The sequence below is a fragment of the Pleurodeles waltl genome, chromosome 3_2, assembly GCF_031143425.1.
Source record: "Pleurodeles waltl isolate 20211129_DDA chromosome 3_2, aPleWal1.hap1.20221129, whole genome shotgun sequence".
Classification (NCBI taxonomy): domain Eukaryota; kingdom Metazoa; phylum Chordata; class Amphibia; order Caudata; family Salamandridae; genus Pleurodeles; species Pleurodeles waltl.
The window spans coordinates 117427647-117445146 of record NC_090441.1 but is presented as its reverse complement, the minus strand read 5'-3'; the positions used below and the strand labels follow the sequence as shown (position 1 = coordinate 117445146).

The 17500-nt window shown below is 47.5% G+C and overlaps 1 protein-coding gene and 1 long non-coding RNA gene across 3 annotated transcripts in view; one reads left to right on the top strand and one right to left on the bottom strand.

Moving 5' to 3' along the window:
* Positions 1-17500, top strand: part of LOC138286557 (uncharacterized) — a 107480-nt gene that overhangs the window by 54086 nt on the left and 35894 nt on the right. The window lies entirely within an intron of this gene.
* The window catches only part of CCT6A (chaperonin containing TCP1 subunit 6A), a 45274-nt gene continuing 39997 nt past the window's right edge, over positions 12224-17500 (bottom strand). Inside the window, exon 14 of the mRNA XM_069226936.1 lies at positions 12224-12561. Within this exon, the coding sequence (XP_069083037.1) occupies positions 12489-12561 (73 nt within the window). The 3' untranslated portion in view covers positions 12224-12488. The remainder of the gene's footprint in view (positions 12562-17500) is intronic.

Sequence of the window (17500 nt, the reverse complement as noted above, 5' to 3'; positions counted from 1 at the left end):
GTGGTGCCCAAAACACATAGGCTAGAATGGAGAGAAGGGGGTGCCCCGGTTCCGGTCTGCTTGCAGGTAAGTACCCGCGTCTTCGGAGGGCAGACCAGGGGGGTTTTGTAGGGCACCGGGGGGGACACAAGCCCACACAGAAATTTCACCCTCAGCGGCGCGGGGGCGGCCGGGTGCAGTGTAGGAACAAGCGTCGGGTTCGCAATGTTAGTCTATGAGAGATCTCGGGATCTCTTCAGCGCTGCAGGCAGGCAAGGGGGGGGTTCCTCGGGGAAACCTCCACTTGGGCAAGGGAGAGGGACTCCTGGGGGTCACTTCTCCAGTGAAAGTCCGGTCCTTCAGGTCCTGGGGGCTGCGGGTGCAGGGTCTCTCCCAGGCGTCGGGACTTTAGGTTCAAAGAGTCGCGGTCAGGGGAAGCCTCGGGATTCCCTCTGCAGGCGGCGCTGTGGGGGCTCAGGGGGGACAGGTTTTGGTACTCACAGTATCAGAGTAGTCCTGGGGTCCCTCCTGAGGTGTTGGATCGCCACCAGCCGAGTCGGGGTCGCCGGGTGCAGTGTTGCAAGTCTCACGCTTCTTGCGGGGAGCTTGCAGGGTTCTTTAAAGCTGCTGGAAACAAAGTTGCAGCTTTTCTTGGAGCAGGTCCGCTGTCCTCGGGAGTTTCTTGTCTTTTCGAAGCAGGAGCAGTCCTCAGAGGATGTCGAGGTCGCTGGTCCCTTTGGAAGGCGTCGCTGGAGCAGGGTCTTTGGAAGGCAGGAGACAGGCCGGTGAGTTTCTGGAGCCAAGGCAGTTGTCGTCTTCTGGTCTTCCTCTGCAGGGGTTTTTCAGCTAGGCAGTCCTTCTTCTTGTAGTTGCAGGAATCTAATTTTCTAGGGTTCAGGGTAGCCCTTAAATACTAAATTTAAGGGCGTGTTTAGGTCTGGGGGGTTAGTAGCCAATGGCTACTAGCCCTGAGGGTGGGTACACCCTCTTTGTGCCTCCTCCCAAGGGGAGGGGGTCACAATCCTAACCCTATTGGGGGAATCCTCCATCTGCAAGATGGAGGATTTCTAAAAGTTAGAGTCACTTCAGCTCAGGACACCTTAGGGGCTGTCCTGACTGGCCAGTGACTCCTCCTTGTTTTTCTCATTATTTTCTCCGGCCTTGCCGCCAAAAGTGGGGCCTGGCCGGAGGGGGCGGGCAACTCCACTAGCTGGAGTGTCCTGCTGGGTTGGCACAAAGGAGGTGAGCCTTTGAGGCTCACCGCCAGGTGTGACAATTCCTGCCTGGGGGAGGTGTTAGCATCTCCACCCAGTGCAGGCTTTGTTACTGGCCTCAGAGTGACAAAGGCACTCTCCCCATGGGGCCAGCAACATGTCTCGGTTTGTGGCAGGCTGCTAAAACTAGTCAGCCTACACAGATAGTCGGTTAAGTTTCAGGGGGCACCTCTAAGGTGCCCTCTGTGGTGTATTTTACAATAAAATGTACACTGGCATCAGTGTGCATTTTTTGTGCTGAGAAGTTTGATACCAAACTTCCCAGTTTTCAGTGTAGCCATTATGGTGCTGTGGAGTTCGTGTAAAACAGACTCCCAGACCATATACTCTTATGGCTACCCTGCACTTACAATGTCTAAGGTTTTGTTTAGACACTGTAGGGGCACAGTGCTCATGCACTGGTACCCTCACCTATGGTATAGTGCACCCTGCCTTAGGGCTGTAAGGCCTGCTAGAGGGGTGTCTTACCTATACTGCATAGGCAGTGAGAGGCTGGCATGGCACCCTGAGGGGAGTGCCATGTCGACTTACTCATTTTGTTCTCACTAGCACACACAGGCTTGTAAGCAGTGTGTCTGTGCTGAGTGAGGGGTCTCTAGGGTGGCATAAGACATGCTGCAGCCCTTAGAGACCTTCCTTGGCATCAGGGCCCTTGGTACTAGAAGTACCAGTTACAAGGGACTTATCTGAATGCCAGGGTGTGCCAATTGTGGATACAATGGTACATTTTAGGTGAAGGAACACTGGTGCTGGGGCCTGGTTAGCAGGGTCCCAGCACTCTTCTCAGTCAAGTCAGCATCAGTATCAGGCAAAAAGTGGGGGGTAACTGCAACAGGGAGCCATTTCTTTACACAAGCCCCCCCCAGCCCACAGGCCAGGAGACTCAGCCCAAGCTGGGAGAGTCTTCCTAGTCTGTCAGGCGAGGAAGAGTAGGAGAAATAGGCTGGTTAGTTGCAGGGCCTACTCTGCCTTACATCCTTCTGTTCAGGTCATTCCCTTTTGGGAAACTGACCTACTTCCACAGTGATAGGACCTAGTCTGAATTGCCTCTTGTCTGCCTCTTCAATGTCTCCACCCATTCTTTCTATTTTGGTCTTAGAGGTATCCACCTCTGCTAACCTTATCTTGGCCAGGGTTACCCCTAGCTTACCCAGAGAGGTTACCCAGAGCTGGAGTAACCCCACCATGACTAATAGGGTCAGGGGGCCTAACTTGCTATTTGGCATGGGGTCAGACCACCATGCTAAGGATAGTGCAGCCATAAAGGCTAACACCCAGCAGAGGCCACTGACAGCTGTCAGTGCCCAGAACCACACCTTTAGCTCTTCACCTAAAAGGGAAGGGGCTAAGTTACAGGCCTCTTTGGGTTCAGGTTGCCTGTCTGCTGTATTAGAGTGGGGGGTTACCACATCTTGTAGTAAACACCCTTCTTCCACTCTTTCTTCTGTTAGCTGAGGAGCCACCCACTCAGGTTTAACAGTTGCCTGACTAGCCAGGACTTCTTGTGGGTCAGGTTGGACTTTATCAGGGCCATTTTTGGAGTTCTCCCCTACTGGAGCAGAATCTCCTTGGCTTGCTGTAACCTTGGCTAAAGGTTGTCCACCCTTCCTACTCTGTTTTCTTTTCTTCTTCTTCTGGGGCCTGCTTGCATTTACTGCAGAGGCAGGACTTCCAGAATCCTTGGGAGAGGACTGGCACTGGACCAGTTCCTCTCTTGGGCTCTGACTAACCTCTGGGTAGTCATTTCCAAGGAGACAATCAAGGGGGAGGTCTGTACTGACTACTACCCTTCTCCAGCTAAGAGTGCCACCCACTTCTATGGGCACTAAAGCCACAGGCCTCTTAGTGACCCTGTCTAGGCTAACTCTTACCCTGGCAGTCTCACCTGGGATGTACTGGTTTGAGAGCACCAGCCTGTCATGCACAATAGTGTGACTGGCACAAGTGTCTCTCAGGGCAGTGGTTGGGATTCCATTCACCAGTAGGTGGTGGAAGTGTCTACTTCCCTCTGGAATCTCCAACTCACCTGTTGGTCCCTGTTTCCAGTTGAAGGCTATGAAGACCTCCTCATCTGAGGAGTCATCTCCCATGGCTACACTGGTTACCCCTGGAATTTTGTTCTGGGGTTTGTTTTTGGGACAAGAAGTGTCCTTGGTGTGGTGCCCAGACTGTTTACAGTTGTGGCACCATGCCTTAGTGGCATCCCAGTTCTTACCCTGGTACCCACCTTTGTTTTGGGTTGTGTCTTGGGGCCCACCCACCTGTTCTGGTTTTTGGGGGCCTACAGTGGACTCTTTTTCTTTGTTTCTAGTGTCACCCACTTTCTCCTGGGGAGTTTTTGTAACCCCTTTCTTTTGGTCACCCCCAGTGGAAGTTTTGGTTACCCTAGTCTTGACCCAGTGGTCTGCCTTCTTTCCCAATTCTTGGGGAGAAATTGGACCTAGGTCTACCAGATACTGATGCAACTTTTCATTGAAGCAGTTACTTAGAATGTGTTCTTTCATAAACAAATTATAAAGCCCAACATAGTCACACACTTCATTTCCAGTTAACCAACCATCTAGTGTTTTTACTGAGTAGTCTACAAAATCAACCCAGGTCTGGCTCGAGGATTTTTGAGCCCCCCTGAATCTAATTCTATACTCCTCAGTGGAGAATCCAAAGCCCTCAATCAGGGTACCCTTCATGAGGTCATAAGATTCTGCATCTTGTCCAGAGAGTGTGAGGAGTCTATCCCTACACTTTCCTGTGAACATTTCCCAAAGGAGAGCACCCCAGTGAGATCTGTTCACTTTTCTGGTTACACAAGCCCTCTCAAAAGCTGTGAACCATTTGGTGATGTCATCACCATCTTCATATTTAGTTACAATCCCTTTAGGGATTTTCAACATGTCAGGAGAATCTCTGACCCTATTTATGTTGCTGCCACCATTGATGGGTCCTAGGCCCATCTCTTGTCTTTCCCTCTCTATGGCTAGGATCTGTCTTTCCAAAGCCAATCTTTTGGCCATCCTGGCTAACTGGATGTCCTCTTCACTGGGGCTATCCTCAGTGATTTCAGAGGTGTTGGTCTCTCCTGTGAGGGAACCAGCATCTCTGACTATTATTTTAGGAGTCAGGGTTTGAGGGACCCTGTCCTCCCTAGATAGGACTGGTAGGGGGGAATTTTCCTCCAAGTCACTATCCTCTTCCTCTGAGTTGCCACCCTCAGAGGGGTTGGCCTTTTCAAACTCTGCCAAAAGCTCCTGGAGCTGTATTTTGGTAGGTTTGGGGCCCATTGTTATTTTCTTTATTTTACAGAGTGACCTTAGCTCCCTCATCTTAAGATGGAGGTAAGGTGTGGTGTCGAGTTCCACCACAGTCACATCTGTGCTAGACATTTTGCTTCTAAAAGTTGGAATACTTTTTAAGAATCTACAACTGGTTCTAGAATCTAATTCAAACTTTTACAAACTTTTAAACTCTAAAAGAAATGCTAAACAGGATCTAACACAAGGCCCTAGCAGGTCTTTTAAGAATTTAGAAAACTTTTCAAATTGCAAAAATGAATTTCTAATGACAATTTTGGAATTTGTCGTGTGATCAGGTATTGGCTGAGTAGTCCAGCAAATGCAAAGTCTTGTACCCCACCGCTGATCCACCAATGTAGGAAGTTGGCTCTGTATGTGCTATTTCAAAGTAAGGAATAGCATGCACAGAGTCCAAGGGTTCCCCTTAGAGGTAAAATAGTGGTAAAAATAGATAATACTAATGCTCTATTTTGTGGTAGTGTGGTCGAGCAGTAGGCTTATCCAAGGAGTAGTGTTAAGCATTTGTTGTACATACACATAGACAATAAATGAGGTACACACACTCAGAGACAAATCCAGCCAATAGGTTTTTGTATAGAAAAATATATTTTCTTAGTTTATTTTAAGAACCACAGGTTCAAATTCTACATGTAATATCTCATTCGAAAGGTATTGCAGGTAAGTACTTTAGGAACTTCAAATCATCAAAATTGCATGTATACTTTTCAAGTTATTGACAAATAGCTATTTCAAAAGTGGACACTTAGTGCAATTTTCACAGTTCCTGGGGGAGGTAAGTTTTTGTTAGGTTAACCAGGTAAGTAAGACACTTACAGGGCTTAGTTCTTGGTCCAAGGTAGCCCACCGTTGGGGGTTCAGAGCAACCCCAAAGTCACCACACCAGCAGCTCAGGGCCGGTCAGGTACAGAGTTCAAAGTGGTGCCCAAAACACATAGGCTAGAATGGAGAGAAGGGGGTGCCCCGGTTCCGGTCTGCTTGCAGGTAAGTACCCGCGTCTTCGGAGGGCAGACCAGGGGGGTTTTGTAGGGCACCGGGGGGGACACAAGCCCACACAGAAATTTCACCCTCAGCGGCGCGGGGGCGGCCGGGTGCAGTGTAGGAACAAGCGTCGGGTTCGCAATGTTAGTCTATGAGAGATCTCGGGATCTCTTCAGCGCTGCAGGCAGGCAAGGGGGGGGTTCCTCAGGGAAACCTCCACTTGGGCAAGGGAGAGGGACCCCTGGGGGTCACTTCTCCAGTGAAAGTCCGGTCCTTCAGGTCCTGGGGGCTGCGGGTGCAGGGTCTCTCCCAGGCGTCGGGACTTTAGGTTCAAAGAGTCGCGGTCAGGGGAAGCCTCGGGATTCCCTCTGCAGGCGGCGCTGTGGGTGCTCATGGGGGACAGGTTTTGGTACTCACAGTATCAGAGTAGTCCTGGGGTCCCTCCTGAGGTGTTGGATCGCCACCAGCCGAGTCGGGGTCGCCGGGTGCAGTGTTGCAAGTCTCACGCTTCTTGCGGGGAGCTTGCAGGGTTCTTTAAAGCTGCTGGAAACAAAGTTGCAGCTTTTCTTGGAGCAGGTCCGCTGTCCTCGGGAGTTTCTTGTCTTTTCGAAGCAGGAGCAGTCCTCAGAGGATGTCGAGGTCGCTGGTCCCTTTGGAAGGCGTCGCTGGAGCAGGGTCTTTGGAAGGCAGGAGACAGGCCGGTGAGTTTCTGGAGCCAAGGCAGTTGTCGTCTTCTGGTCTTCCTCTGCAGGGGTTTTTCAGCTAGGCAGTCCTTCTTGTAGTTGCAGGAATCTAATTTTCTAGGGTTCAGGGTAGCCCTTAAATACTAAATTTAAGGGCGTGTTTAGGTCTGGGGGGTTAGTAGCCAATGGCTACTAGCCCTGAGGGTGGGTACACCCTCTTTGTGCCTCCTCCCAAGGGGAGGGGGTCACAATCCTAACCCTATTGGGGGAATCCTCCATCTGCAAGATGGAGGATTTCTAAAAGTTAGAGTCACTTCAGCTCAGGACACCTTAGGGGCTGTCCTGACTGGCCAGTGACTCCTCCTTGTTTTTCTCATTATTTTCTCCGGCCTTGCCGCCAAAAGTGGGGCCTGGCCGGAGGGGGCGGGCAACTCCACTAGCTGGAGTGTCCTGCTGGGTTGGCACAAAGGAGGTGAGCCTTTGAGGCTCACCGCCAGGTGTGACAATTCCTGCCTGGGGGAGGTGTTAGCATCTCCACCCAGTGCAGGCTTTGTTACTGGCCTCAGAGTGACAAAGGCACTCTCCCCATGGGGCCAGCAACATGTCTCGGTTTGTGGCAGGCTGCTAAAACTAGTCAGCCTACACAGATAGTCGGTTAAGTTTCAGGGGGCACCTCTAAGGTGCCCTCTGTGGTGTATTTTACAATAAAATGTACACTGGCATCAGTGTGCATTTATTGTGCTGAGAAGTTTGATACCAAACTTCCCAGTTTTCAGTGTAGCCATTATGGTGCTGTGGAGTTCGTGTAAAACAGACTCCCAGACCATATACTCTTATGGCTACCCTGCACTTACAATGTCTAAGGTTTTGTTTAGACACTGTAGGGGCACAGTGCTCATGCACTGGTACCCTCACCTATGGTATAGTGCACCCTGCCTTAGGGCTGTAAGGCCTGCTAGAGGGGTGTCTTACCTATACTGCATAGGCAGTGAGAGGCTGGCATGGCACCCTGAGGGGAGTGCCATGTCGACTTACTCATTTTGTTCTCACTAGCACACACAGGCTTGTAAGCAGTGTGTCTGTGCTGAGTGAGGGGTCTCTAGGGTGGCATAAGACATGCTGCAGCCCTTAGAGACCTTCCTTGGCATCAGGGCCCTTGGTACTAGAAGTACCAGTTACAAGGGACTTATCTGAATGCCAGGGTGTGCCAATTGTGGATACAATGGTACATTTTAGGTGAAGGAACACTGGTGCTGGGGCCTGGTTAGCAGGGTCCCAGCACTCTTCTCAGTCAAGTCAGCATCAGTATCAGGCAAAAAGTGGGGGGTAACTGCAACAGGGAGCCATTTCTTTACACCTGGCTTTTGTTTCTGTCCTCAGATAGCACAAAGGCCCTCACCACATGGGGTCAGAAACGCGTCTCTCAGCAGCAGGCTAGCACAGACCAGTCAGTCCTGCACTGAACAATTGGGTAAAATACAGGGGGCATCTCCAAGATGCCCTCTGTGCACATTTTTTTTTTTTAATAAATCCAACACTGGCATCAGTGTGGGTTTATTATGCGGATAAGTTTGATACCAAACTTCCCAGTATTCAGTGAATCCATTATGGAGTGGTGGAGTTAGTTTTTGACGAACTCCAGACCATACACTTAATATGGCCACACTGTACTTACAATGTCAAAGAATAGACTTAGACACTGTAGGGGGATATTGCTCATGCAGCTATGCCCTCACCTGTGGTATAGTGCACCCTGCCTTAAGGGCTGCAAGGCCTGCTAGAGGGGTGACTTACCTATGCCACAGGCAGCATTTTGTGTGCATGGCATCCTGAAGGGGATGCCATGTTGACTGCCATTGCAGATTGTGTTGGTGGGGAGATAAAGGCAGTGTGCATGTGTTAAGTGAGGGGTCCCTGAGGGTGGCACAACATATGCTGCAGCCCTTAGGGACCTTCCCTGGTCACAGGGCCCTTGGTAACACTGGTACCTTTTACAAGGGACTTACCTGTGTGCCAGGGGTGTGCCATCTGTGGAAACAATCGTACATTTTAGGTGAAAGAACACTGGTGCTGGGGCCTGGTTAGCAGGGTCCCAGCACACTTCTCAGTCAAGTCAGCATCAAGCAAAAAGTGGTGGGTAACTGCAACAGGGGGCTATTTCTTTACATACTTCCTTTGCCCTGTCTGCGTAGCACATTACTGCCCTGCACACATCCAGCCTATTCAGGTTTTTTCAGCTTGCATTTAAAGGTGTTGGAAGGAACCGGTTAGCTAAATTATAGGTTTGCATGATTACCTAGCCCTTGTGTATTTGAAGGCAAGGTTCCTGGGTGGTTAGCGCTTGCAGTTCGCTCAACCTATGTTGCGATTTGACAGCAATTAGGAAGTCTTTAAGGTTAAAAACCTGAGTTCTGCCTTGTGGAGCGGTTCATAAAAGCTCCTTCTTTAGCTATGTCAGCAGCAAGTTGACGTTCCACTTTGGTGTTGGTGCAGATCCAGGTGGAGATACTGTAATTCCTAACTGGGAAGGGGTAGACCTGTCGGGTTTAGTACCTATGACATGACACCGACAATGCTCTCTCTGCAACAATCGCAGCTCACCTCCTAGGATGAAACCATACAAAACCCTGCAGCCAGATTTGTCCTGATCTCCCTAGATTTAACCTCATCACCGCCTACCTCAGAACTCCACTCGCTCCTTGTCCAGGCAAAAATGCCAGTTCAAGCTCTTGACCCATGCATACAAGGCCATACACAAATGCAGACATACACCTACTTGAACCACCAACAGAACTTCCACTAGCCCAGACACCTCCACTCTGCATCCCTTTCTTTAACCCTCATCCCTTGCATTCACCCTAGCATATTGCAAGGATGCTCCTACTACCTAGCAGCAGACATGGAACAAGTTAACCTTTCACTTCAGACCGCCAGCGTTGCAAAAGTCCCTGACGACCTGGTTATTTAACTAATTAATTGGACCCTAGTAGCACCTGGATAACCTCATTAAGTGACAAGTAGCCCTCTACAAATCTGATTGACCACTGTGATATCTAGTGTGGAAGAGTTCCCTCTCCCTATACTACAGGACCCATCTCCTCCATTTTGCTGTGGCATTTTCCTATGCTTGGCCTTCAACCTTCTTTTAGTATGTCTATTGATCACTTTGGGAGATTTAGGTGCCAAGCTCAACGTTCTAAGGAGCCAGGCTGCTAGACTTACTGTTTTGGGTTCCAGGTGGTGGACTGTGCCTCCCTTTATGGGCAGCAGGTTGTGTGTGTGTAGTGGGCAGGCTTTTTATGTTTCTACAAGGTCTGAGAACCATGTCTGCCTTGCCCACTGTGGGGCAATTATGATCAACATCATTTGCAACAGTTTGCACTACAGCTGAGGGGAATTGGTGTATATGCAAATTTCCTCAACCAGTCTACAGGCATGGGATTACCCAGGTGGCCATGGTGTGGGTGCAAGGATGCAAAGTCTTAGCATTAGGCATTTTCCGGAGTTGCGAACAACTGAGCTTTTCGTGTACCCACTCTTGGAACAGCCTTTGTTGGTTTAGTTCCCATTCATGCAAGGCATAAGCTTGCCTGCTTCTACATTTTCTATGCCTGGTAGGTGTACTTCTATCAAGGTTATTCTTCTATGGTTGGTTTATCTCCAAACCTCTTGGGCTGGCTTTTACAGAGCATGACCACTTTACTCCTTGTTTGTAGAGTTAAAACACCGAGATTGTGTTGTCCATTTGTGGCTGGACCGTCTCTCCCCACATCGGTGTTTGGAAGGACAAGAAGTCTTAAGTTACAGGACCTACTTCCTCTGCTTTCCACAGTCCTCTCTCAGGCACACAGTGTAACCTCTATGATTCATCCATGGCGATGGTCACCATTTGCGTTGGTTGCATAAAAAGGGCTGCCTACAGTTAGGCCATCCGCATTTGACCATGACGTAACTTCCTATACAATCCTTTTCCATTACAACCACTAGATCTTCCCAACTCCCCGTTGCTTGTGAACATTGATTTTCGGATTCACTCCTGAATTTGCCTCATATGCATTCTTGCAAAGGGAATCAGTGGGATGCTGAATGCCATCATTTTGCCTACAGGCCTCAAAGGCTAGCCCTCAGGATCCTGGTGGCAAGGGGGGGGGGGGGGGGGGGGGGGGGGGGGGAAATCTTTACCCTATTTAGCTGTTAATTCTTCTAGGTTTATCTTGAACTCTAGGTTATGACGTGTGTCCAACCTCAAAGCTACTCTTGCATCAGGATAAACTTGCTTTCACCAGGTAGTAATCTAGATAAGGGTGCATTAATTGGTTTTCCTTTCAGGCACACCACACTGGAAGCTAAATATTTTGAAAATCGCTGTAGGTGCTAACTTGAGCCCAAAGGACGCAGCCTGAACTGCCTAGTAGTATTACTGGCTTATGAAAAAAATGAAGCCTTAAACTCCCATGTTAATACATAGAGGTCGCCCCTAAGGTAGGCCACAGGGCAGGATGCTTTGTAATTAAACAGAAGAATATATACTTGAAGTTTTCTTCTGCCTGAGGAAATCAATTGAGCAAGCAGTGCCAGTTATTGCAACTGGGAGTTTATCACTTCTTGCCATTAATTTTGCTTATAAACTTGGTTAAATATCATGGCATTTGTGGGAGCGATGGACGTCAAATTGATAAATGGTGCTAATCCATTTGATTGTGTCAAAGCTGTACTACTGAAATATAGCTAGTGAGTGACCCATCTTTTAGGTTAATGATCTAATAAAGGAAGCCAATTACATTAGTTTTGATGGAGACCTACGTATGCTCAGGTTAATTAGAAGTCGCTGAGACTAACCTGTTAAAACTGCCTAAAGCTCAGCCCTACTTAGACCCACAATGCTGAAGGAACACCAATGTTTTCTCAGATTAACACAACTAGAACGTTTGGAAAGAATGGCCCAATGGAATAAGAACGAAGACCAAATAAACCATGGAAGTGCAGTTAAGTCTCACATGTTATATCAAAGTTCAAGCTTTGTTGATAAGGGGTTTCATTGTCTGAAAGATTACTTTAACAATATCCTAACAATTACTGAAGCAATAGTTTCAAAATCATGGACATATAAATAAGTACAGAACATGCGAGGTGTGTTGATTGGAAATTATAACTAAGAGTTAAGTCAACCTGGGGCAATAACAGCCAACCTTCTTATCACTTGGTTAGATTGTTGCAAACATTTTAGTTTAGGTTCAGATGTCTCTTGGCACTTACATCATTTTTATGCTTCAATTTAATGAATACTTCACTAAAGGTACCTGCACATACGGACAGTGAAAGAAAAAAAAGTTATAAATTGGTATTTGCTTGGACTACTGCTGCTCTAGGTACACAACTTTAAAAAAAAAAAAACAACAACAAAAACCAAACCATAGCGGCAGTTACACCCCCATCCCTTCTTCAAGGGCGGGTGGCTACACAATAACCATTTTTAATTTGATTACTCATTTCTCTACATTCATTGTAAACGGAGGTAAGAGTTTTTAATTTTAAATTTCACTGTACATAGAGATGACATTAGTGTTCCAGCTCCGCAACAATCCAGGCCAACTGCGAGTAGAATTCCTTGTGATAAAATGGATTCCCAATAAGTGGCTGCATCAGGCTTTAGGCACTGCTCTGATCAGCTGCGATCTTACACGATACTGCCATTACAACACGTTGTTTGGTTATCCTCCACCAACTGATGCTGCTACTATTGCCAGGGGAAGTTACATTTTGCAGCTCATTCAGCCAGAACGAATCTAACTCCCACAAAGACATTTCTAGCAGTCAAGTATGTATTGCAAATGCAGAAGAGTCAAGAGTGATTGTGAGAGTTACTTGCAAAGCATGTGCCATATGTTGCCATCACCACAATATCCTAACGTGGCTGGGCTCTCAAACGTGAATTGGGCAAATCACTCATGCTCCAAGACACTCAGTAGCTCACCCCAAACACAAATTGAAGCCAAAGTCAATTTCGATTTTGTTTTTATTGGGTATAAACATTGCAATCAAATTGTAGGTCTAAGTGCAATAAAAAAAAAGTAATAAATAACCGATTAGAGTGCCAAGTGATGCAATGAAAAATACTATAACTATATCAGAGACATGACGATTAACAGCTCCGATTGCCACGGCCAACACACTGCACTGTAGAATGCTGGGAGCCAACACTGCCGAATTCTGCCAGGTTTCATGTCGCATCCAATTCATGGTCATTTCTTCACAGGACGACTTCATCCTTTAAGTGATGACATGCCAGCTCTCATGATTTCATCCACCAAGAGGATATTGCTGGCAATCACAGTACTGGAAGACAAAGACAACTTTACCTTAGCCACAATTAAACTTCTTGCCTAGGAAAATTTTATCATTTAATAAATGTGCATTTCAAATCGGCTTTTCTAATGCAGTACACGACCTAGTGTTTAATTTGCCATAAATTGCAAGGACTTAAAGCTAGGTGAATACACTGCACCTCAAGATTTGCAAGTTTGAGTCTTAAGTAAAAGTAATTTACCAATTTCTTTAAAGCAATCTCAATAGCATCCACATAACACAAGCCAGAAATAGAACAAAAAAATGCTTCCAAATAAATTATCTATCGCCTTACAGAATGAAGGAGAATTTCTGAAGTCTGAATAACTTTGGATTACTATTTTTGAGAACTCGAAGTGGGCGGTAGAGAGAGAACTACAAAAGGAGACTACGGGGGCATGGGGTGGAGGCAAGAGAAAGCACGAACTTCAATTGTTTCAGCAGTCCAGTTAAAATGTTTACTAGAATTCACCAACGATGGGCAAGTGCAGTAGAATGGTAGAAGCTGAAGGCTGGAATGAGTGGTTACAGTAGTATATAGTTGCACACTCTGAGGTAGGCCGCCTCAAGTGCAATATTTACATTATTTCTGAAAAGACATTCCAGGGAATTATATATTTATACCCAAAACAGGTTCTATTTTTCTCATGTCAGGTATATTTCAAAAAGGGATTGCTTGCAGACCTGACCTACGATGGTCAACACATACAAGATGCTGACAGAGGTGATTCTTATTACTGGGATTATTCTTGATGCAGTCATTAGGTCCCCTATACACCAGCTGGATAATTGTTACTCTTCACACTTGGAAACATACAATGCAGATGTTTTGTGTGACAGCTGCCACAAAGTAGATTGTCACCATGACATACTGGAGGAGGGGAGAGAAAGGGAGAGAGAAAAAAAAAAAAACAACAACCCCACACACTTTGGACCCACACAATTACCAGTGGAAGACAGAGATACTCGGTTATCATACCATACCCCCAGTCACTGACAGAACTAAGGATTATGTTGCTTACTCTGTAAGCAACAGTTCGTGGCATATAGTGGTGTAGATTCACATGCTCTGCATACTTCTGCAATCTAGTGTTGGATCCAGATGTAAACAAGTTGTTCTTCTTCAAAGAAGTTGTTAGAGTCACAAGATACTGATCCCTCCTTTTGGTGATACTGCGCATGGTCAGCAACTTCACTGTTAGATTGTTTTCCAGCAGTCGGGTAAGAGTGAGTAAGTATAGTGTTAGTAAGAGATGTGTGAATGTGAAGTGTAATAGAATACTGCAACAGCCACAGGTGTCTGGAGAGATGGGCCAGCGCTTGTGAATCTACAGCACTACATGCCACAAACAGATGCTTACAGGGTAAGTAACAATCCGTTCGATGGCATGTGAGGCTGTAGATACACATGCACTGCATAGACTAAATCAGTGTGTAAGGAAATGCCTCCTTGGCATGGTTGCCCGCCCCCCCCCCCCCTTGACTTTTTGCCTTTGCTGATGCCAAGTTATGATTTGAAAGTGTGCCGAGGCCTGCTAACCAGGCCCCAGCACCAGTGTTCCTAACCTGTACCTTTGTTCCCACAATTGGCACACCCTAGCATCCAGGTAAGTCCCTTGTAACTGGTACCTCTGGTACCAAGGGCCCTGATGCCAGGGAAGGTCTCCAAGGGCTGCAGCAGGTCTTATGCTGCAGCCCAGACACACTGGGCTTGCCAGCTTGTGTGTGCTAGTGGGGATAAAATGACTAAGTCGACATGGCACTCCCCTCAGGGTGCCATGCCAACCTCACACTGCCTATAGGTATAGATAAGGCACCCCTCTAGCAGGCCTTACAGCCCTAAGGCAGGGTGCATTATACAATAGGTGAGGGCATAAGTGCATGAGCACTATGCCCCTACAGTGTCTAAGCAAAACCTTAGACATTGTAAGTGCAGGGTAGCCATAAGAGTATATGGTCTGGGAGTCTGTCATGCACGAACTCCACAGCACCATAATGGCTACACTGAAAACTGTGAAGTTTGGTATCAAACTTCTCAGCACAATAAATGCACACTGATGCCAGTGTACATTTTATTGTAACATACACCCCAGAGGGCACCTTAGAGGTGCCCCCTGAAACCTTAACTGACTACCCGTGTAGGCTGACTGGTTTTTAGCAGCCTGCCACACACCAGACATGTTGCTGGCCACATGGGGAGAGTGCCTTTGTCACTGTGGCTGGTAACAAAGCCTGTACTGGGTGGAGGTGCTTCTCACCTCCCCCTGCAGGAACTTTAACATATGGCGGTGAGCCTCACAGGCTCACCCCCTTTGTTACAGCACCCCAGGGCACTCCAGCTAGTGGAGTTGACTGCCCCCTCCCCCCCCCGGCCACGGCCCCACTTTTGGCGGCAAGGCCAGAGGAGATAATGAGAAAAACAAGGAGTCACTGGCCAGTCAGGACAGCTCCTAAGGTGTCCTGAGCTGAGGGGACTGACTTTTAGAAATCTGGATTCCCCCAATAGGGATAGGAATGTGCCCCCCTCCCCTCAGGGAGGAGGCACAAAGAGGGTGTAGCCACCCTCAGGGTTAGTAGCCATTTGCTACTAACCCCCCCAGACCTAAACACACCCCTAAATTCAGTATTTAGGGGCTCCCTAGAACCTAGGAACTCAGATTCCTGCAACCTAAGAGGACTGCTGAACTGAAAAACCTGCAGAGAAGACGGAGACACCAACTGTTTTGGCCCCAGCTCTACCGGCCTGTCTCCCCACTTCTAAAGACACTGCTCCAGCGACGCGGTCCCAGGGTCCAGCAACCTCTGAAGCCTCAGAGGACTACCCTGCATCTAGAAGGACCAAGAACTCCCGAGGACAGCAGCTCTGTTCCCCAAAGACTGCAACTTTGCAACAACACGCGTTTCCCGCCGGAAGCGTGAGACTTTGCACTCTGCACCCGACGCCCCCGGCTCGACTTGTGGAGAACAACCACCACAGGGAGGACTCCCCGGCAACTACGAGACTGAGTAGCCAGAGTTGACCACCTGAGCACCCACAGCGACACCTGCAGAGGGAATCCTGAGGCTCCCCCTGACCGCGACTGCCTGCATCAAAGACCCGACGCCTGGTAAAGACTCTGCACCCGCAGCCCCCAAGACCTGAAGGATCCGACCTCCAGTGCAGGAGCGACCCCCAGGAGGCCCTCTCCCTTGCCCAGGTGGTGGCTACCCCGAGGAGCCACCCCCCTTGCCTGCATAGCTGAAGAGACCCCTTGGTCTCCCATTGATTTCTATTGCAAACCCGACGTGTGTTTGCACACTGCACCCGGCCGCCCCCGTGCCGCTGAGGGTGTACTTTGTGTGCTAACTTGTGTCCCCCCCCGGTGCCCTACAAAACCCCACTGGTCTGCCCTCTGAAGATGCGGGTACTTTCCTGCTGGCAGACTGGAACCGGGGCACCCCCTTCTCCATTGAAGCCTATGTGTTTTGGGCACCACTTTGACCTCTGCACCTGACCGGCCCTGAGCTGCTGGTATGGTAACTTTGGGGTTGCTCTGAACCCCCAACGGTGGGCGACCTTGGATCCAAACTTGAACCCCGTAGGTGGTTTACTTACCTGCAAAAACTAACAAACACTTACCTCGCCCAGGAACTGTTGAAAATTGCACTGTGTCATTTATGTGAAAACTGTATATGCTATTTTGCTAATTCAAAGTTCCTAAGTGAAATACCTTTCATTTGAAGTATTACTTGTAAATCTTGAACCTGTGGTTCTTAAAATAAACCAAGAAAAGATTTTTCTATACAAAAACCTATTGGCCTGAAATGTCAGAGTGTGTGTTCCTCATTTATTGCTTGGGTGTGTACAACAAATGCTTAACACTACCCTCTGATAAGCCTACTGCTCGACCACACTACCACAAAATAGAGCATTGGAATTCTCGTTTTGCCTTTATCTTACCTCTAAGGGGAACCCTTGGACTGTGCAAGCTATTTCTTACTTTGAAATAGTACATACAGTGCCATTCCTAAAAGCGGTGGAAAACCCGTGGGTTTTACAGTAGTCTTAAAAAAAAAAAAAAAAAAAAAGGAGTACGAAGCACATATTACAGATTGCTCAACATTTGCTTGTTGCCATGCAAAGATATCCACACAATGTTTCGTACATGTGTGTGGATTTGACCATGTGGCTGCTTTGAAGGAGTCACTAATTGGTATGTTTCCCAAGAAAGCCATTGATGCACCCATTTTATGAGTTGTGTGCTCTAGGAGGTATGGGTAAAGTTATTTTAGCTTTAATATAGCATGTTTTGATACACTTGATTATCCATCTTGAAAGATCCACTTTAGATAAGGCGTTACCTTTATGTGGCGGTGAAAAAACCCACAAAAAGTTGTTAGTTCTATCAATATAGTACATCAATGCTAAATAAAAAATAAAAAAAGCTCTAAGGATAATGCCCGCAGTTCACTCACACGTCTTACTGAAGTGATTGCCACCAAAAAAAGCTGACTTCCCCAGAAAGAAACTGAATTAGACATTTATATAAAAGTTCAAGTGGAGGTCCCATAAGTCTGGTATGCGCAATATTAAGATTCTATGTTGGTGAGGAGGCACTGTGGATGGAATCACTAAAGACCTTCCCATAAATGCTTTCATGACTGGATAGTGTTAAATGTTGCCTATTTTGTAAAGAAGCTGTAATTGCTGCCTAGTGCAGCCGTATTGAAGAATCTGCTAGACCACAAGTTTGAAAGTATAACAAGCAATATCTTGAATAGGTACATTAAACAGATCAATTTGTTTTGACAACAAATAAACCTTTTCCATTTAAAGGTGTAGCATTGCTCTGGTTGTGCGTTTGTGTGGCCCTTTAAGAACTGTCATGCATTCAGGAAGTAAACTTAAATATCCAAACCTCATGACCTCAGGAGCCAAATCACAAGGTTG